This window comes from Eulemur rufifrons, chromosome 25 (assembly GCF_041146395.1).
Source record: "Eulemur rufifrons isolate Redbay chromosome 25, OSU_ERuf_1, whole genome shotgun sequence".
NCBI lineage: Eukaryota > Metazoa > Chordata > Mammalia > Primates > Lemuridae > Eulemur > Eulemur rufifrons.
In genome coordinates, this window is record NC_091007.1 from 6,417,815 (window position 1) to 6,439,785 (window position 21,971).

General features: G+C 44.4%; 1 protein-coding gene across 13 annotated transcripts in view; it reads right to left on the reverse strand.

Annotated features, from left to right (window-relative positions):
• Positions 1-4,912: 4,912 nt before the first annotated feature.
• Positions 4,913-21,971, reverse strand: part of PARD3 (par-3 family cell polarity regulator) — a 565,900-nt gene continuing 548,841 nt past the window's right edge. For 8 of the 13 annotated variants that reach the window (XM_069458878.1, XM_069458879.1, XM_069458877.1 and 5 more), the window contains 2 exons: positions 13,863-13,990; positions 4,913-6,994 (listed from right to left, as the gene is read on the reverse strand). In XM_069458878.1, coding sequence (XP_069314979.1) covers positions 6,601-6,994; positions 13,863-13,990 — 522 coding nt within the window. In that variant the 3' untranslated portion in view covers positions 4,913-6,600. The remainder of the gene's footprint in view (positions 6,995-13,862; positions 13,991-21,971) is intronic. The other 5 variants (XM_069458868.1, XM_069458873.1, XM_069458872.1 and 2 more) reach the window with 1 other exon arrangement.

Sequence of the window (21,971 nt, forward strand, 5' to 3'; positions counted from 1 at the left end):
CAAATGTCTTACAACATTTTGCAACAGGCTTTTCCCATCTGTGCTGAAAGCAGCTGATGATTTAATGCAAATTGTTATTGTTTCACAATCTCCCGGGCGATCTTTTCTAGTTTGGATTAGCATTCAGGGTCTTTTCTGCATCTGCTTCGGAAATTCGGCTGCTAGGAATCGGCTTTGTGTCGTGGCCATTCTGTGGGCCGTGGCATCCCTCCTTCCTCGTGTTTCAGATCCTACTCATTTTTCTTCTTTGCAATTTCACTGTCTTCAATTTCACAGGACTCTTGCTTTTCCTCAACATTAAAACCTGTCTTAGAAATGAAGACCTTCTGGTCTAAGAGTCTTAAACAGGGAACCAGAGGAGGCACGGAAGGAAACAGTGGTTACTGCAAATCCACGTGGAAGCCTGACAGTGTCTATTTCAAAAGACGTTTAAAATTTACAACACCCTGTGCCCAAAGCATAAAAAAGCCATTGTATGTATACATGATATATAATTTTCAAGTGTATGTAAGTGGTATCACAATTAATAAAATGTATTCTCAAGGCATTGCTAATTTCCGGTGCATTACACTGTGCGTATTTTCCCCATCAATGAAAAATACAATGTCCATCCAGTAAGGAATTTTAAATCGTTAAAAACAAAATCTTTTATTTGGATAAAATCTTTGCGTCCCAACGGTGGGTCACGGTTGGGACAATGGGTTCTGTGTTGTGCTGGAGTCCCTCCCCACCTGGCAAGTCCTAAACTCTTGGTGTCTCAGTTTCCTCCTGTGTAAAATTGGATCATCACTTCTCTCACCTGTGTCACAAGGTTTGGGGACTCAAAAAGAAAAGATGAGAATGTTTTGCAAGTTGTAAGTCGAGTAAATGAAACCGGGAGGCCAGAAGCGGCTTGTGGTCGCTGATCGTGGGTTTCGACGGGCAGGAATGCTTTCGCTGCTTAGACCAGAGTGGGAGCTCCTCGGGCCTAGATGGAAGTCAAGCCAAGCAGATAAAATTAAAGAAAGTTTGGAAATGCAGCCCCAAGTCAGGCCATGTGCAAGGACAAATTCCCTCTGAGGCTTTACAAGACGAGTTCAAAGGTTTGCTTTCTTCCAAAATACCGCGCATTCATTGGCGAGTCCTAATCTACCCATCTCGGGGCTATCAGGCTAATGTTTCTACCCATTTCATCCCAGCATAAACAAACATGAGAAGTATGTTGCTGCTGGCATCTTGAGCTGAGTAAGAGCAAGTCAGACAGGAACCCAACCGGACCCTGCAACCGGATCATTAGCCAAGGTCACGACTGGTGTAGAAATTGGTGTTGTTTTCCTCCCTGTCCCTTGCCAGCAATATATGGCACTTTTCCCCCTCCTAGTTTGCAGTTGGCTGGGCCCTGCGCCATGTGAGACTGTTTTTAATGGCAAAACCTTCAAAGTTGTACTTAAAATATTTGCATCATAAAATCCCTCAAGGAAGCCAAACTTCAGTTTCAGGAGGAGCAGGGAGACTGAACTTCGGAGATACAAGCAAGGCTCCTGCTAACAGCGCCGTCCCCAGCAGTTGAATCCGAGGACTTTGATGACATCCGAGGCGAATCAGATCATGGAGGAGAATCGGATCATCGCTAGGCATCCACGCCGTGTCTAGGAACGAACTCCAAATGGCTTTTCTAAGCCAACGACAGCGTGAGGTGACTCAGCAGTTCGTTGAGCGACTGAGAAAAAAGGTGTGTTTTCACACATTTAATTGAGCCTGGGAGCAAATGTGCGCTAAGCAAGAAGGATGAGTAATTGCTCCACTTCGCCGGGGGAGGACCCAGTCCCTTGTTTCTTGCACTTTTCTCCCGTGTCCGGCATTAAATGGACCCATCTGGAAGGTGGCAGGCTAGTGCAGCTCTAACTCGCTTTAAAAAAAAAATAATAAAAAGTTAGAAAATAAAAACTGATTATTTGTATCTGAACTCGGAAAGGAAAAAGAAAATGGTGAGGAAAAGTGATCATGCTCTTGAGCACAAAGGATTCTTGATCTTAGGGGACCCTTGAGGGAATCCTTTAAAAGCGAAATTCCCCATTATAGAGTTTAACCGAAAGACACTAAATGGATGGACAAAGGACATGCATTTTACAAGCCAAGATGTTTTTCTTTGCTGAATGGGATATAAAAACAGAGGGAAGAACTGCCCAGCCTGTGGGGCTGTCATGCGGATGGCCACCACCCTCGTGACATCGTAGATGACATCAACAGTGTCACAGGGAATACCCAGCTACTTAAACAGTACAAAGGAAAATATTTCAATAAAGGATTGTTGGACAGCTTCCGCCCCCGCCCCAAACAAAACAAAAGAAAACAAAACAAAACAAGGGGAAGATGAGGAGGAGGGTCAGGAGTGCTGGCCAGGAAGATGTTGAATTTTGGAAGAAAGATCCCACCTAATGGGGAAATAAGTTCCTTCTATGTGTAGTACAGTGACAATCTCCCCTCTTCCTCATGAGCTCTAAAGCAGAGTATCAGTTTCTTGTTTAAAAAAAAAAAAAAAAGGTTTTGTTCAGACTTACAACCCTCACCCCTCATATATTACTAATAAAAAAAAAAAGTCAATTGAATTCAACCAGCGTTTGTGATCTAATCATTACTCAGAGCTGGAGGTGGTTTTCCATTAAAGCATCTCCCTGTCACTCTTACTTTCTGACCTGTGAACGCTCTTATTAGCTGCCTTATTAAGATGATATCCTGTCTCTGAAGTAAGAAGATTATCTCCTTACCTGACATGTCATTATCGGAGTCATCTTTGTTCCTTCCCCCACCAAAAAAAAAAAAAAAAAAATGCTGATTGTTAACCAGACATTTAAATTTATGGCAACTGTGCTATCCGAGGGAGCACATTTATAATGGAATATACTTAGGCGTAGCTGGTTGAACCGTAATGACTTCCTCTTCCACGACTAGCAAACAAAGCCAGAAACTAAGACCAATCTGCTTCATCTAAGGTTGGTTTTGGCTGGGGGCAATACCTGCACAATAAGGACTCAGGATGAAATAAAGAAACACATTAAAATCACCAAATATAGAATGCCATATGCATTTTGCATATGCTACGTATGCCTGTTATATGGATATGCAAACCTGTGTACTTGCTAATAAAAAAATATTGGGGGAGGAGGCGCAGTCTTGAAGCTGACTTGCTGTATTTGGGTAAATCAAAGGCAGTGATGTGCACAGAGAAGCCACTGTGACTCCTGGTCCCCTACCTACGTCCCCCTCGTGTTCAGACTCCCCCAGGCTGATGACCACAGAGCACTGCTGATAAAGTGGTCAGCCTGTTTGCTCATTTCCAACCCCTTTCCCAAAAGGGGTTGGAATACAATCAGCTGCCTCCACCCAACAAAACAGAAAATTCATTTGGCTTCTTCTCCCTGAGTGGATACATTTGGTTTCCTTGGCAGAAAACCCAAGAAGACCAGGCCCTGTTCTTGTCCCTATCCACGGGACACAGCCTGCCAATTATGGGATGCTTTGACCTCTGAGCTGCCTTTGGTCTAACTGACCACAGAGAGAGAAGGTAGGTGGCAGTGCTTAAAATATATGCAGTATAGACATATTATGCAGTATTATTTTTATAATTTATAAGTGTATTAGTCTTAATGGAAGACTAAGAGTGGTAATAATGTCACAGTGGGGACCATCTTTTCCAAGGGACAGTTGAGTTTCTCCACTTCCATCCTCATCTGAGTGTGGGCCTGGGGGCCCTTCTCCCCTGTTTCATGGAATTGGGGCTTCTCTCTGCAGGGACTGGACAGAACCAAGTGCTCGGCTCAAAAGCACCTGGCTTCGCTCATCCTTGGGACACGCCCTCCCAGGTGACTCCCCAAGTCCTTGTGAAATGTCCTGGAGCCAGGAGGTCAGTTCACGGAGACAAGATTCCTTCCTGGAGCATCTTTTCACTTCTCTGTTGACTTGTTGCCATTCCTACTTCTCTTCCCAGAGCAGCTCCAATCGGCAGTTTTAATCCACAATTCCCTTTGTGACTTGGGTCCCCGCGACATTCAGTATTACCTTCCCTGCTCTGCTTCTTGCTGTCAGTGGAGATTAATAACCCGTGTGTTTTGGCATTTGCAATGGGCCTCCTGGCCAGTGAGAAAATGAACAAATCTGTCCATCTTCCCTTCTCTACTGTGCCACACCTGGCACGCGCACAAGAGCCCAAGAGGTGACATTGCCTTGGCTTGCCATGCATCCCTTGTTCCTAATCGTGAGGTGACAGAATTTGGATTCAGTGACAGGATGAAGGCTGCTATGACAACCAACCAACACTAGGCACTCCATAAGAGGGCATTTTTGACAGGTCCTTGCAAAGCCTGCCCTTTGGGGGGGGACCACATCGCCTATATATCACACCTAGGGATGTACGGCCCTCTATGCCTTCAGAACACTGTGCAAATACTAATAAGTATCCACCTAAAAGAAATAGTAAAACCTTATTTTGTAATTTGGGAAATAAGACCCATGTTATTTTTACAAGTAGGTCAGGATTTGGGCCTTTCTCTGGGCTCACAGCCCACGAAGCCAAAATTCAACCACATTAGGCTTGCCTCTGTGACCCAGAGGGAGAAAAGGGCAGGAACTGGAAGTAGCGTGTGGCCTTCTGTATAATTTTCCTTTTATTTAGTTCTAGCGTATTGGTTCCTTCAATTCAGAATTCCCCAGGCTGCTTTAAGCAACCTGGGCATTTCAGTGGCTGATTCAAGAAGGTCCTTCTCTCTCCCCCATCAGCCTCTCCCCGGATGCGCCAATATGCAATCCATTCTCCATTGGGGAAACTTTCAACTTTCTCTAAATATGTAAAACAAAAAAAGTTCACATCTGTTTCTATCCTTTAAAAAGAAAAAAGCTAGGAGAGTTCAACAGGAATACTACGGACACCAAAAAGAACAGAAAGAAATACGCCTTTTATTAGAAGTCTCGTATGTACAGGCAAAACTGTCTCTCGCAGCTCAGGGACGGCTGCGGGAAAGAGCCACTGTCGTCCAAGCTGGCCGCGCTTACACGGGTCACGCCACCGAGACACTGCTGATTATTAACACACAGAACCATGGCACGGAAATGCAAAAGTGACACAGAGACAACGTGTGGACGCTTCACAGAGTTTCTTAAAAAACAAGTCGACACAAAAATACAATGTGCCAATAAAAAAAGAATAGGCATATCAATACAGGTCTTTTTTTTTTTTTTTTTTTTTGTCTTTTTTTGCGGATACACAGTACGCGGAGCTTTCACCTCCAGCTCTTTCACACCAGGATTCGCAGGCACTTCAGCAATCCAGCCTCGGTTCACAGCACGGGCCGTTGAGACCGACAGGTGCAGACGGGAGTCCTCCTGGCCGGCACGCCGTCAGGACATTGACACGAGAGCCATCTCTGTGTTTGCACTGTCTGGGGACACCACCACGTTCTCTGAGTGATGCGTGACAGCTTTTCCCTTTAGCGGTCTTTTCCCTTTATGGGGCTTTTATTTTCATGGCAAAGCTATTCAGTGACGTGGCACTGCCAGGCAGAGGTACAGTGGGTGGACGCACGAGACACGCATCAACTGTGACCGACTTTTTAAAAAACGTACAGAGCGGATCCGTTTTTAGAATCCAGAAACGACTGTCTGATTTATCTTTGCCCCACTCTATGCCCTTCCTGCCAACCTGTCTAAACAAAAACTAATTAAAATAATGGTGGAGATGTCCCGGGCCATGAACTCGTGCTGGGGGGAGTTCTTTTCTGAGCCCCTGCCGCCCGCCCACCCGGTGGGACACACGGGGCCGGTGGGCAGGCCCGGTCCTCCCCCACGGGGGGGGGGGTCACTCCCGTCTTGGCCCCCACATTTCCTGTGCTAAGCTGCGGTGACTCAACACGTGTGTCAGGAACATGACTGAACAAGTGTATTTATAAACACAGACTAGAAGCATCACTTTATTGGCGATGTGGAGTTCTAAGGCAGTTACAAAAGGACTTCCATGACAACCAAACAGTGCTGGGATATGGCTTAGCTTCTTTTAATAGGGCGATGGAACTTTCCTGCCGCAAGCAGCTGAGAGAGAAAAGGGAAACCCATCCTGATTACCAAGTAGTACAAAAATCACTGTGCCAGAACTACCGGGAAGCCCCGATTTTTGGTGTATGTCACCCACTTTCATCTCCCGCAGACCGAGATGTCGCCTCGTAGCTGAGAGAGGGAAAAACAGGGACTCACATCACCCTCCACTTCAAGTTAACGTGTCACCACAGGTTGTACGAAGCAGTCACCACAAAGCCACAGACGGCTCGTGAGTGGGGCCAAGACTCCTGGTACCCCCGAGGGACACAGAGCACGCGAATGCCTTGAACAAGGTGATTGTCAGATGGTGCGAAATCCTTCCAGGAAACAGACACGTGAGACATCGTGGCAAAGACATTATTAAGGCCTTCCGTTTCTTTGCCCATCCTGCTTAAAGGCACTGATACCGACAACAGAAAGATTCCACAGTACCATCGAGGTTTTAAAAAAAAAAAACAAAAAACTCCCAAAATACAAGTCTTCGTAGGAAAATGTCTCTTATTGCATGACTCGAAGCATCCATTGTTCTCGTGCTCAGGAATAGAAGGGCCTCCCTTTCTCGGGAGTCTGGAGTCTGTTCAGCCTGGCGACCTGAGACGGGGACGGGGGCACGTCTTGCCGGAAGGGCCCCTTGGGAGGGGCGTAATTGGGGTCCTGGACTTTCTTGTATGAGTCATAGTTGTTGGGCCCCTCGGGAGCGGGCTGCTTCTTCATCTGTTGCTCTTTCCGCCTCTGTTCCTGGCGAAGGAGCTCCTGGGTCTCCAGCATGACCCTGGCGTTGAAGCCGTGTCCTCCCAGGTAGCCGTTTCTGGAGCCCTGGTAGCTGGAGTACCTGGGGTTCTCCTTGGCGCTCTGGAAGCCTTCCCCAGGGGAGTAGCTCTGCTCCCAAGAATCCTGGGACACCGAGCTGGCGTTTTTCCTGCTTTGTCTAGAAAACATAACCCAAAGGTTAGTGAGAGGGTTGGGAGGAGGGGAGAGAGGGAGAGGAGGGGAAAGGGATGGACAGAATATGCATTTGAATGTTTCTGCAGATACTACTGTGTTCTAATCGGGTGCCCCATGCCGCGGCTGGAGAATTCAAGCATGACTGTCCTCAGCAGGGTCACGTCTCAGACGAGCAAACAGACAGTGACTACACAGGAGAAAGACGTAGATTCAGCTGCTGTCTAGAAACAGGGTCCTCCTTTTGAATCTGGGTAGGTACCGCCTGTTCTGCTTCGAGTAACAACAGCTCCTGCCATTTGGACACATTGGCAACCACAGAAGTATCGGAGATTTGGCAGCTTCTGCAGCAGCAATAATTGCTGGAGTCAGAAAGTTACAATTCAATTCCAAACAAGCCAAACAAATACTTTACACAGCTGCCACCACCATGCCAGAAAGGCTAGCTGACATGAAGTACACGGAATGGATTACAATGCGAGTTCGGTTATGAAAGATTTAGGTCTAGACTCCTTTATGATTAAAAATGCAACAGGCAGGCCCTTAAAGACCCGGCTTTCGAGTTGTGTATGTCAGCAATTGACACTTTGCAGAAAACGTGCTCATCGAGATCGTGGAACCTGGAGGTCTGCAGAGCGGGCACTATTTCCTCGCACATCTTACCTTCGCCAAAGGCCAAGATAACCCACTTCACTCACATTCTGTCACCCCCGGGTAGGGAAATAAATCAGAGCCGTACGGAAATTTCAAATTCTTATCGCTTTGGCAGTAAAGTTTGCCCATGATTTTCAGGAAACATTATTGTTTTGAAGCGTCTTTAATTTACTATCAAGTCTCTAGATGCTTTCATGAATTCACAATAAGATTGGCTATGATAAAGTAAAACGATTTTGTGCCAGAAAGGAAGACATGCCCTAATTTTTTTTTTTTTTTTTGCCTCGAAAATGGAAGAGGGGGAGAGAAAATTGAGTAATAAAACAAAATATATTGCTCCATTTATCAATAAGAAAATCATCTGGCGACAGCACGTATTGCTCAGCCTTCCACATCAACACACGCAACAGGGCTGCATGTTCCCAAAAACTCCTGCAGAAGGGAAATAGGTTTGTGGAGCCACTGGGTCCCCCGAGGGAATGAAGTAATGTGCGTTTTTGAACATTCAGAAGTGCCTTCGATACGGTTTGGAATGAAATCTGCCCATTGTCCATACGGCCTAAACTGTAGTCAAGGGCTCTTTTGAGTAAGGAAAATGAACTTACTGTCCAGCCTATCACCCCTGGATGTGACACTGATTAACTAACAGTCTACAGCATGTCCGTCTGGTTCTCTTTTAACGGGAGGCAGACCATTTGTACGATTAGCCCAGGCAAGAAGCTTCAGATGTGATGGAATAGGTTATTTGCCCAAACCACTGATCATCTTCACTTAAAAAGTCATACATTAATCTGCCCAGAGACACGGATGTTGGAAAGTGCCAGCGTGAAACCAGGGATTTGACATTAATCATGAAACCTTCATTAAAACAACGAACTTGTTACTGATATTACAGCAACAAAAGTGGGATTCCTTTATGAGTTAGTGATCGATTTGAAGATCATCAGAAATAGGCCACAGGAGTTTCACCTCTTTTTCATCCCTGGCCTACTAAGACACTAATCCTCTTCCTTCCCAACCGCGCGAGGCTCGCTCTGCGGTGGGTGTGCACCATAAGTGGAATTCTGAGTCATCTCAGGAAGACAGAATATTTCTATATTTAAACAACAGTGAGAAGTCACTGAACGATGTGGGAAAACAAATTTTCTGTAGCTGAAATTTTCTTCCAATTAATCAGTAGAGAGAAGAGGAAGCAGACCGCCCTGAGGTTGGAAGTAAGATACGTGGGGAAAATGCCTACATGAAGATACACGCACACGCACAGACAGGCTTCCTTGGTAAGGAAGGAAGTGGCATTGTTAGGGAGGGAGGAGGGTATACAGGTGGCAGGGCAGGCAACAGGGAGATGTGGTCAAGGACCAAGGGTCAGGACCAATAAAAACAGACAAAAAAAAAAAAATCCTACAACAGCAAGAACTTGAGGTGAGAGACTTTTCCTGACCAGGAACACGTACAAAACCTAGGAGCTGATGACCAAAGTTACCTTTTCCCTCATTAACATAGTAAACCTCACACCCCCGAGCGCCATGACAGCTCCGGAGCCAGCCTTACAAGCACTCTGTGTCCATCATCACTGTCACCCAGGCCCTACTTGTGGTTCTTCCAAAGAAGGAGCCACAAAACCAGGTCAACACCTCTCAAAAACCATACCTGACACTGTTGGTAAGCCCGTGATTAAGGACAGAATGAGACACGAGCTGGCTTTAGACAAGGAAGCAGATGGTAAGAGTTTCCTACACTGGAAAACTAGGCATCCAGGCACCAGGGCGAGGTCGGAGAGGGGCTTAGGATCAGACAGACATAGATTCGTACCCTGAGTCTGCCGCTCTCCAGCTGTGTGGCCCTGGGAGCGCTAGGTTCACTGGGTCCAAGGAACCTCATCTGTGAAACAGGCGTAATATTTACCCTTGTAAGGTTGTGGGGAAAATTGGATGAAATAACACACATGAAGTGCTTAGGAAAGTGACTTGTACCCAGTAAATGACTCATCAGTGTTGGAGGAGTAGTTTGAAGACAAAGTCACTTTGCCTTCAAAGATCAGGCTCTGGGCGAGGCATGGTGGCTCACATCTATAATCCCAGCACTTTGGGAGGCCAAGGCAGGAGGATCACTGGAGGTCAGGAGTTCAAGACCAGCCTGAGCAAGAGTGAGACCCCATCTCTACAAAAAATAGAAAAATTGGGGGTGGGGGTGTGCGCCTGTAGTCCCAGCTACTCAGGAGGCCGAGGCAGGAGCATCTCTTGAGCCCAGGAGTTTGAGGTTGCTGTGAGCTATGACAATGCCACTGCACTCTACCCAGGGTACCAGAGTGAGACGATGTCTCAAGAAGAAATTGGGGGGAGGGGAGAAAAAAAAAAATATATATATATCTTAGGCTGTGGGGTGGATGGGGCCAGGGCATCTTTCTGACCAAAGAAGAAAACTGAACAAAAACATAAGCTTTCCATTTCTGAATCCACTCAAAGCACATACCCTGGTTTGGCGATAACTATCGCCTAGTGATTACAGCTACCTCCAGTAGGGCCTGAAGACCATCATCACGTAGAGACTTCAACCAAAGACTGGATACTTAAGGGAGGCTACTGGGGGGACAGACAAGGATGGAGAAAGACAAGAAGAGCCAGGCTGAGACGGTGACAAGCAGACTGAAGACGTAACGAATGGGCCTGGTGGGCAGGCCACGTGAGGGTACGGACACACACCCAGGAGGTGAGCTGTACACAGCAAGGCAGCCAGACAGCGGCAGAGGTGAAGCTGAGGGAGGGGAGAGAGATGAAGAAGAAGTGGAGAGACCACAGGAAAAGAAAATAAAGAGGAATATTTAATCAAAGACCTTATGTCTTGCTACCAGTGTCTATGACTCCATTTGAGAGCTGCCTTTTGGACGCTAAGGAAAGAACCTAATTTAGGAATTAAAAAAAGATCATGGTTTAAGGACATAAAATCTCAGACAGGAGGAATATATTTTTCCAAGTTTGGATGCAGCGTGGTGAATATAGTTAATAATAGGGTACTGTACATTTCAAAATAGCTAGCAGAGGAAATTTCAGCTGTTCTCGCCACAAACAATGTTGAGTTACTAAGGTGATGGCTATGTTAACTAGCTTGATTTAGTTATTCTACATTGTATTCATGGATCATAACATCACTTTGCATCCCATAAATTCATACCATCATAAACTGTCAGTTGACAATAACAAATAAATAAATTTTACAAAAGCAAAAGACTCCCCAGTCTGACGGAGAATTGCGTGTGGGGCCACGCAGGTCTCCTCACCCCACAATCTAGCATTGCTGCCTGGCCAGTGTTTGTTGCTGACATTTCAGGATAAAACTTGAAATCTGCCCGTTGATTTTCTTAATTGAAGTTAGAATTTACAAACCACTCTGGCTTCTATACATCCCTCTAATTCAAACCACCTTATCTAATGCAATTGACACAACGTCTTCACCATTTGTTTTATTTTATGCTCCACTTTGTAACTAAACTATTTTTGGGGGTGTGTGTGTGTAATCTTTTCGGTTTCAAATGCCATGCCAATTTGTTTAGACAAAACTCTGCTAATTGTCAACATCCGAAGAGCAGAGGTCAAGTGTCTTTGAAGAACAGCACATGTCAGGAACTTGGATTTCACTCACACACGCGTAGGGGGCAGCAGTCCCCGCTCCTGGGCCTACTGTCTGCTTTCCTTCTTATCCCTCGGATCTCTGCACCCAGCCTGCTGCTGGGCGGCATGGCTCTGCACGGAACCACGCTGGGTGCAGGGGTGCTGCATGCCTCATCTTCCTCACAAATACCAAGAGACTTGCTGAGAAATTACTCTCTTAAGGAGGGCAAGAACGTGACGTCGAAGCCTACCGGCCCCTCTTGCTGAAACTTACATAACTCTTTAATTCGGGGATGTCTGCTTTTCTCGTCTCTAAGTAGGATAACACGCCTAAAAATAGGGAGCTACAATTAACCCAGAGGGAACGTTGTCGTTATTTAGGGACACGCTAAATAACACGGGTAGCACTAGCAGTAGCAGCAGCAACCCTCTTCTGCGTGTAAATATAGACAGCCGACAGGGCGCTGCGGAAGAGAGAGGCGGAGAAGGGAAGGGAGGCACAGGGGAGAGGGAGGGAGGTCTGAGAGTGAGGAAGGGGGACGAGGGCCAGGACGCGGGGTTCCGTCGGGAGTGCATGTGCTACTTTGGAGTGTGCCCAGGAGGACTTCACGGAGGCATCTCTCTACTCCCTCTTCCCGAGGACAGCCCCCGCCCCCCACCCAGCATCCCAGCTGCCCTGCGGGCCAGGCCACTCTCTCCTACATCCCTTTCTAGTCCTTTGCATCTCCCATGTCACTCCTGCAATTACACACTCTTTGGTGCGTTTCTCCTTTATTCATTATAAATGCTCTTACAAATAGCCCACGTATATGAAACCAAATAGTTGAATAAAAATAAGCAGATGACACCATTGACACCAGCTGTGCACTGCTGTGGCCCATCCCCCTGTGTGGCCACGGCGGCCACACCAGGTAGGTCCATTCACCCACCTTGTCACGCTCGCCTTCCCGACGGGATGCACGCCAGGCAGGCTGGGAGAGGGGACTTTACACAGATGGGCCTTCCTGCCTAATCCTTCAAGTGCTTAGCGTTTGATTCATTGGGGTGGTTCATGCAGTGGCTTTTGTTCAAATGCGAAGGGCGGGAGAGCACAGAGGGGAACTTCACACCTGTTAATATCCCGAACATGGGAACAGAAACCCTCGGTAGCAAAGGGTATAAAATAACAGGTTAGGACATGGGCAGGGTTGGGTGTGAATTACTGGCAAAATTGCTTACGAGCTGTGTGACCTCGGCAGAAGTTACTTAACTTCTCTGAGCTGTTTCCTTGCAATGCAACATGCTCTCCAAGGTCCTGTCCAAACCTAAACTTTAAAGACTCTTACCTAGAGTGGGTTAAATAACTGTTAGGGGGTAATTCTCCTATTTAAAAGAAAATATAATTTAGTACTCCAAGGAGATATAGCCTTATGTACTGAAAATGAACAACCTTTTTTGGGATTTTTTGAATGAGCCAGTTACTACAATAGATGGCTCTCATCCTGGTGGAGATTTTCATTCACACCCACATGCCCTGGGCTGACCTGTGTCAATGTGGTGACGTCCCTCGCGGTTGTTACAGTGACTATTTAACCTTGAAAGGGTGTCGTCTTCGTTAGAAATTGAAATCAAGATCATTTTTTAGTCGGTCGGTTAAGTATACACAGATAAGCGTTTACCACCCTCCAAAAATTGTTTTGCTCAAATTCTGAACTGTCTACTTGATGTCAACATGGCAAAAAGGATCTTTTTTTCCACTGAAAATGTTTCTGTTGCCTGGTTTTGAAACAGGACAACAAATGCCTGTAAGAACCGTGACCACAGGAGTGACCTGTTTGCGCAAGTTTGAAAAGCTGAATGTTTTCAACACTTTTATTCTTTACTATGCCTGGGAGAAATACTTCTATGGAAAAATGGCTATTACCTCAAGGCATTGGGGCTCAGTGGCCTGAGAGCTTTCTAGTCCTTTGACAGGGAACACCTGGGGGAGGGAGAGGTGCTTTCTCGGGGAGCCAGGCCGATGCGCCTTTCTTGCTCGGTAGCGAGCCAATCAAATGAGCATCTCTGGGACGCTCTGAGGTCCCACACTGGGCCACGGCAGTGATGGCGGGCCAACAGGAGAGCGAGTTTTGGGGCCACGGATCCCATATGAGCACGGTGTGTGGAGCATCCACTCCCATCCTTTTACAGAGCTCTAGATTTGCAAAGTATCGTTTATTCTAGTTACGCTAGGCGCTAAGCAAAATAAGAGGTATCTTTCTACGGTTCAGATAAAGACTCTGTCCTGTCCACGGCCACACGAGAAGTAGCAGACCCGATGCTAGAACCCAGGTCTGACCCCTAAGCCCGTACCCACGTGGCAGGTCAGGTCACTTCACTTTCGGCTGGGGAGCTTTTGGGTGAAAATGTCGCCATCTCCTGCAACAACTTTCTTTCTAGACTTCCGGTCAGACACTGAGATGTCCCCCCCCCCACCCACCCCCAAGCTAAGCAAGGACTGCCACCGTCCACGTGTTGGTTCTAGAACCCATGACTGCCTGGTGCAAGCCAGAGCAGCCGGTGCGATGGGGGAAGGAGCGTTTCCTAACGGGCTGGGGGGATTTGAACTCGTACCGTGGCAGGGAGCTGTACTGGCGCTGAGCCTGCTGGAAGCTCTCACGCTCCTCCTGTCGCTGCCGCTGCAGCTGCACCTCCACGGACACCGAGTGCCGGCCGCTCTGCGCCGCCGGCCTGGAGTTGGGCTGCAGGAGGAAGCGCAAATCATTAGCCAGGGGGAACTAACACAGGCCACACAACTGCTTGACTCGGTTCCAACTCTTACACGTTGACTTAGACACATTTTGCAGATTCTGTGATTTTTTATTTTTTTGGTCAAAATCAAGTTTCTTTGAGAAAAGAGACATATCATTGCTCTTAGAGCCCTAAATATTCAATTGTCTAAAACTGTGATTTTTGGCTTTGGCATGTGGTTTAAATGTGAGAGAATCAACCTTTCTAGTCTTAATGAGAGGTTAGGTCAATACCAACATTAGATACCAGGTTATGTTTTTTCCATATACAGCAAATTCAAAGAGAGCGAGGCTGCTAAAAAATTAATGACAAAAAATAAAAATCTGTGACAGTAATTCACAAAAGTAGGGAAGTCCAAGAGTACACACTTGGAAGTTGGCTGTGTTGGTGAATTTTGGGGGTAGTTATATATTTTAGTGTCACAGTAGGATACAATATAGCCGATTCCCCCTTTATACAAGATGATAGTTAACTTTTGAGCCAAGATTAGTTTAAACTTGGCTCTCTATTATAGCCACGGGCAGGTCTTGTCCAATCCACGGATGGCAGCCACACGGGGAACAGAAACGACTATTGAAAGAACAAACCGAAAAGCTAACAGCTACTTAAATTGGTTGTCAGGTAATGCATTTTACCTTAGCTATTAGGAAATAGCATTTTATCTGGGTTAATCATACCCTGTAGAGAAATTTTCAGTCCTTCTGGCTAAATACTTTGGCCAGCAGGTCATCTGTCATTGGTGCCTCTCACCCAAATCAGATTATTGAATATGCGCGTTGAGCTGTGTAGATGAAGTCCCTGTGGACACATCAACTTTGCACTGACAGCTGTCCGCTTACCTCTAGATCTGGCCTTTTGAAACGAGAGTAGCTCTACTCAAAATAGACAATGCCGCCTCTCACTTTAGGAAACACCTAACAATGGTTTATCACAGCATCAGTGGCGGGCACTCTTAAGTAATCCTTTTTGATGCTTGCTCACCTCTGCTCCCCTTTTTGTGCTACACAACATTGTTCCACAGGCATATTCTTCGTGAAGAATGTCTGTTAGAAACAAGTTATTGATTTTCTTTTAGAGTTGAAAGCCAATGGCAGACTTTGACCCTATGGTAATTTTCTAAAATAACAGGGCCTTAGCATTCACTGGGAGAGTTGTTAAGATAACACGGGGCCTTGTTACCTAAAGAATGGCTCCGAGGGTTGGCTTTTGTCTGAACAGAAATCAGGCATCATCTATTGTTCTCTTTCCGCCAGGCCAGCAGTATCTCATTTGTTGATAAACAATAATGAGGCGATATATAGGACACAAATTTCCAAGCATATGGGCATAGTCAGTGAGCATATTAAAAATATCCCGATACAAAAATAATGTGCGAGGAGATTAGGCTTTACAATACCCCAGTCTCTCCTAGTAGATGTTTATAACCGCACTCATTGCAACAAATGTGTGTTCGGAGACTTGCTTCGCAACACCGTTCAAATAACACACCACTGGTGCCTTCACAGCAAGAAAAACACTTCGCTGAGTGAGTTCTGCTTATGCAAACAAAGCATCAACCAATTGCTCATCAACTATGTTAAAGACGACCGACATTTCCTTCCATGACACTTGATGAGGATGGCCAAAAAGGAAACCGAACTGCTTTATCGATCACGGCCAACCATGGGAAGTCTGGGACAAGCCACTGGACAGAGAGAGAGCAAAGTGAGAAAATACCACACAATTTCCTTTCCGCCCTCAAAAGAACCACATTTTCATTTTCTTTTCACTCAGTAGAAGCTATATACATGTGTCAAGCAGTCTTGAAAGATCTGGCATTCTGCGGCAGGATTTAGTAACCAGCTTTTTAGACTCATGCTGTTCTGTGACACACTGCTTGCGGAGATGTGAAAGGAAAATGCAAGGTCTGGTAGAAATTTCAGGTGTATTTTTAAGTTATTTCTCCCGGAGGCCTGAAAATTTGATTCTGACAGAGAAAAAGAAAGTTGAAGGGCTTTTGTTTTTCTCAACTATGTGTTTTCTGACACTGTTTGCCTCAAACTTTATCCGCTGCAAGCATCTACTTGGATCTTATTGAACTCCCATAATGAAATTACCAGCATATGGGGCCTGAAAAACTCCAAATACATGAATGAGTTTGCTATCAGCAAATTGACATATTTCATACTGTCATGCTCACTATTATGAAACATAAACATCAGCCTCACCATTAATATTTTATCCCATTTCTCTTTTCAGACCATGCAAAAGGGTAGGTCATTAAAGAGAACCACTCTTATCTTTGAGATGAAACTTCAATGAGCCACCTATTTCCAGGAAGACTGCCTATATGACCGGCCCACAGAAACAATGAAAAAAGTTCATCCTGGTTAAGTTTTACTCTTGGCCTGAATACAAAGTTACTTCTCTGATGCACAGTTTCAATGAAGATCTCATAAAAATGTAAACCGTGGGAACAGTATTGGCAATCCTGACTTTAAATACCATGGTTTCAATTCCTATGGCAGAAATAGAATAAAAATGTATCTGAGTCCAAAGTCACAAAAAATAAAGGAAGAGGTAATTTGTAACCTCATAGAGAAGTGCATGTTTTCAAATAAAACATCATCAACAACTATAACAACAGAGTAACATCTGTTCAGGGAAATCCATGGGCAGGGATAATTGTAATAATTCTGGAGCTCCACCAGATAACAAGGCAAAGCTCTGTTTTAACAGTGCGAATTACAAATAACCCTGGTCTTGTTGTGATGAAATTGGTTACAAGCAATGACCTTTCAAATCAAAAAATAACCAAGGCTGCCAAGGCCATAACAACAACAGAGGTTGCAAGACAGAAATAAATACACGACTATCTATTACACAGCACACCAGAGGGCCATGATATATGAATCTGTTCGTGGCTTATGTTTAATCCCACAAGTGAAAAATATGCGTGTTGCTTTGGTAAGTAAGTTGCAAAGCACTTATCCTTTATTGTGATTGTAAAGCGATAATGTTCGAAGCTTGGGGAAGCTACATAATTCTTGCTATCACTTAGAAGTGTAAAACAATATAAAAAAACATCTTCCATATAGTGTTCAGTGAATTAAATCATTAAGCATTTCTCTCAGTGAAATAAAATCATTCTTATGTTTTCGAAATAAAAACAAAAATAGAAAATGCACAAATTAAAATCTAAAACAAAACAGTTAATAGTTAACAAACTATAGAACAAAAATAAACATCCAGAGCGCAAAGTTTCAGTACTAATTAGAACTAGGTAATATTGTAAAACCTTTACACTTTAATATGAAAGTATGTTGCCACTTATGAAGTAAACTCATTATTGTTTTATTAACATTTATATAAAATATCCAATGTTTTAAATGCCCTATCATTTTTCTTCATATAGATAAGAAAAATAGCATAGTATGTGCATACATGTACATACATGCATAGGTACTATTCTTATAAATGATCATTTTGGACAGGTGTTCTACTTAAATTATAAATAATAGAAATCTTCAAAATTTCACACGTCCAAGGGCATATATAGAAAACAAGGAATAAAATACAAAATGTCTGTGTGCTTTGGAAGGAAGCCAATGATGATAATGATGATGACAGTATCACAAATCCCTTTGAGACTCAGAATCCTTATTTTAGCAATTCAAACGTGCTGTAACCCTAATACGAATTCCATAGTCTGACAAAAATGGCACTTTAATGATTTGGTAGAGGACAGAAATAATTTTAATGCCATTAAATCATGTAAAGAGCGTAAATCGTTTATGCTATTCAAGTGACCGTTGCTAATATTGATAATTATTTTCTATAGGAGACTGACTTACAACTTGTAATCAAAATAAAGTTAACTTGGCCGGGCGCGGTGGCTCACGCCTGTAATCCTAGCACTCTGGGAGGCCGAGGCGGGTGGATCGCTCAAGGTCAGGAGTTCGAGACCAGCCTGAGCAAGAGCGAGACCCCGTCTCTACTAAAAATAGAAAGAAATTATATGAACAACTAAAATATATATAGAAAAAATTAGCCGGGCATGGTGGCGCGTGCCTGTAGTCCCAGCTACTTGGGAGGCTGAGGCAGTAGGATCGCTTGAGCCCAGGAGTTTGAGGTTGCTGTGAGCTAGACTGACGCCACGGCACTCACTCTAGCCCGGGCAAGAAAGTGAGACTCTGTCTCAAAAAAAAAATAAAAAAAATAAAAAAAAAATAAAGTTAACTTTTGTCCATCTATCTTGCCTTCCCAGCCCTGCAGCCAGACCTCAGCACACACGAGAGTTCTGTAACTACTGATTCAACTCTTGTGCCTTCCGAATGTTGACAAGTTTAATTGCTACTAAGGATGTGAGAGATGTTGGAAAAATTTGCAAAGCATACCCATTTTCCTCATACAGTTTTTATACATTCACATTTCGTTCTTAACATAGTATTTGTCTTCATCTCATCTTTCCCACCGGTGCTTGGATCTATATTTTTTTTCCTGCCACTTTAAGCAACAGGTACATTGAAAATGAAAGGGGTGCTCTGCAAAACAAGCCTGGCCCTCTAGTGTCAGGTGCTAATCTCAACCAAAGGTAGCTTTGGGAGTTCTTGCCAGCCTAGGCTTTTGAGGGAAGGCCCATGGGTCACGGAGGCTTTGGCTGGGGGTGGCATGAAGCCTTAACAAAGATGAAAACAAAACAAAAAAACCCCACCATTTTCTCAAATTCCCCAGGAACAGGGGATGAATCTCGGGGTGCAGAGTAGCTGGGTACCATGATGGGTTTGCCAATTAAAGCAGGCAGAAGCCTTAGGGGGTAAGAAGAGCTATTAAAAGTCTAAGAGAAGAAAATAGGAAAAAAAGGCAGATTCTGTTATTTGTTTAAAGACAGCTAGGAAGCAAGGAAGCTTGGGGGAGAAGAGGCTGTTCACATCGCAGAGTATCAATTTTCTACCTGAAGGACTAAACTACTTTAAGTCACTCCCAACCTGGGATGGAAAGGATTTAGCAAGACAGCTATTAAAGGCTCCATTATCCCATCCACCAATCGTCTCGGCCGGCAAGTCTCCTTGTGGGCAACACTCAGGTACCTGCAAAGTTTTTACAGCATGCTGTACTTACGTCTGCAGCCTGCAATTTAATTCTTTTAAAAGCAACACTAAGTCCTGTCCGTCTCTGAGCTCCCTGATAATAACCCTAACCTCAGCTATTGTTCCATTATCTTAAAAAAGATTTAAAGCATCTTGCCGCTTTATTTCTGTTGCACCTGGCACCACGCGAGGAAGAAGTTGCTTTTTCTTCTTCTCTTGCTCAACTTGGGAGAGAACTCACTTCAATTATGGAGCTAAGGAAATTTTCTGGGCCCCTGCTCATCTAAAGACCTTTTGTGCCACAAATCAGCTCCCTCTGGCCCAGACATTATTCTCAACAAAGGCCCGGGAACAGGTGCATTCCGTACTGCTGGAGTTTATAGAGAACATTTTCAAAATAGAGAAATTGAAAAGGGCTGCCTGGATGAATTTTTGCAGCATCTCACTCCGTATGTAAAGTAATTGACTTGGATATTTTCTATATGACACATCTGGCTGCACTTTGTGTGTGGGCATTTCTAACAAGCGTGACAATTTCAACTAATATGGTCTAAGTTGTACACACAGCTTGAAGATGAGTTTGTGGGTTCCTTCACACGACAATGATTACAAACCGTTCCAATGAGTGAGATCATGGCCTCATCCTTTCCAAACACAGTGACCTTGCAAGGTCAGATGCATACAGGAAGAGGAACAAAAGATTTACAGGGATACACAAAGCTCATTCTGCAAAACGTATAATGAAAACCATAGACCAAGCTCCCTTTTGGACACCTGAGCAGCTCTTGCTAAGCTCTCATGCCGGTGAGAGTCGGCATGAAAATTAACACAGTAAGTAGAACTATACAGTCACTTTAAGCTCATTTACATGATCAGTAAAATGGAGCAAGATGTCAATTGTTTGAAAATGAAAAAAAAAAAAAAAAAGAAAAGAAAAGAAAAAGAAAAGGTCAACTTCTGACCCACAATTTAGGAAATTATTCTATTCCTAAGGCAATCAGCCTGTCATCCAAATAATTCCCTGCTCACTCATTACAGGAAACGATAACACAAGCCAAGTTGTCTGTCTAAAGCTGCGGTGGCATTTTGGTACACAATAATGTGACCCATGACCTTCAGTGGTTGAGTTTCCAAATGTGCAAGATTTTCTCAAACATTTCCCCTAACACAGTTCATAGTAAGTAGAAAACGGAGAAATATACGCCAACATATTCACCGTCCCCATGCAAAAAAATCTTAAGGAGAAACCAACAGATTTCAAGACATTTTCACTTCTCCAGGTGAAAACCATCTAGAGCTATTGCTAAGGAGGAGGAAACGTTCATTTAGCCTCAAACAAACCTGGAGATCTTGCATGCAGATACAACGTCACCGACCAGAAATCGATTCATCCATCTTGGTTCCCTGAGATACGTGTCTTTGCTTCTCAAAATTATATATTCAAAATATATCCCTGCTTCAAAGAGGGGATCTTTTAAGCCTTTCCTGATCACCCAAAAATGATCTGGGCCTTGCACCCTGGGGCTTCACAACACTCCGTGCATACTGCTAGCACGCCATGTCTACACAGCACCAGGTATTTCTTTACTTTTAGTAGCTCCACTGAGGAGTTCAAAGCGCATTCTTTCCTTCCCACCTTTGTCCTCCTGCACCAAACACGATGGCTGGAACACAGGAAGCACTCACTGAATGTGATGGATTAAATAATTAACTAACGAGTAAATGTTGGGAAAATGCTGGTTTGGAATCCATGTTCCCCAGTGAAGTCAGACAGCTGACACGGCTCCCCACGGCTGAGTACAGGGGACGACAAGTCCACATGGGGTTTGCCAGGCTGGAACTGTGTGCTCCTGTGATCACCATTTCCACACACACTTGCTGTTTTCTCCCTTGGGTTGACACTGAACTCATGACTCGGCCCCTCTGTACAAATATACACAGCTGAGAATGTATTTACCACCCGTCACAAAAGAACCCTGCCTTTAGAAACCTAGTAGGAATAGATTGAGTCAATTATGCCAAATAATACAAGCACATGAACATCACTGTCCTGTTGCTACATGGGAGTGACTCAATTTACTTGATCATCTAGAAAAATGAACTAAATACCTTAGAAAAAATATCATTAATAGGAATATTGTTGCAGAAGACAATTGGAGAGTTCCTTGGATACTTGACCTGAGGAAGTTGTTTTATAACCTCCCCAAGTCAGGCAGGAATTGATTACATGGGGGGTTTTTGCTCCTCAATACCAGTCCCATATTGCTAACTGCCTGTGTTCAGGCCCATGTTGCTCACCTGAACTAAGGTTCAAGCTGCAGCTGACCCTTGAACAACACAGCTTTGCATTGCAGGGTCCACTCACGCACAGATTTCCTTCTGCCTCTGCCACCCCTGAGACAGCAACTCCAAGCCCTCCTCTCCCTCCTCCTTCCTCCTCTGCCTATTCAACGTGAAGACGCCAAGGATGAAGTCCTTTATGATGATCCACTTCCACTTAAGGAATAGTAAACAGATTTTCTCTTATGATTTTCTTAATAACATTTTCTTTTGCTAGCTTACTTTATGGAAGGAATAAATAAATAAAACAATATATAATACATAGAACATACAAAATATGTGTTAATCAACTGTTTATGTTATTGATAAGGCTTCCGGTCAACAGTAGGCTATCAGTACAGTTGTTAAGTTTTGGGGGAGTCAAAAGTTACAATGCAGAGTTTTGACTGCACAGGGCTGGGGGCGGGTGTCGGCACCCCAACCCCCACATGGATCCAGGGTCAACTGTAATATTGCTTCTCCCATTTCTTCTTTCATCCACAAAATTAATCTTCTTCAAACTCCAATTTAGTCATTAATCTCT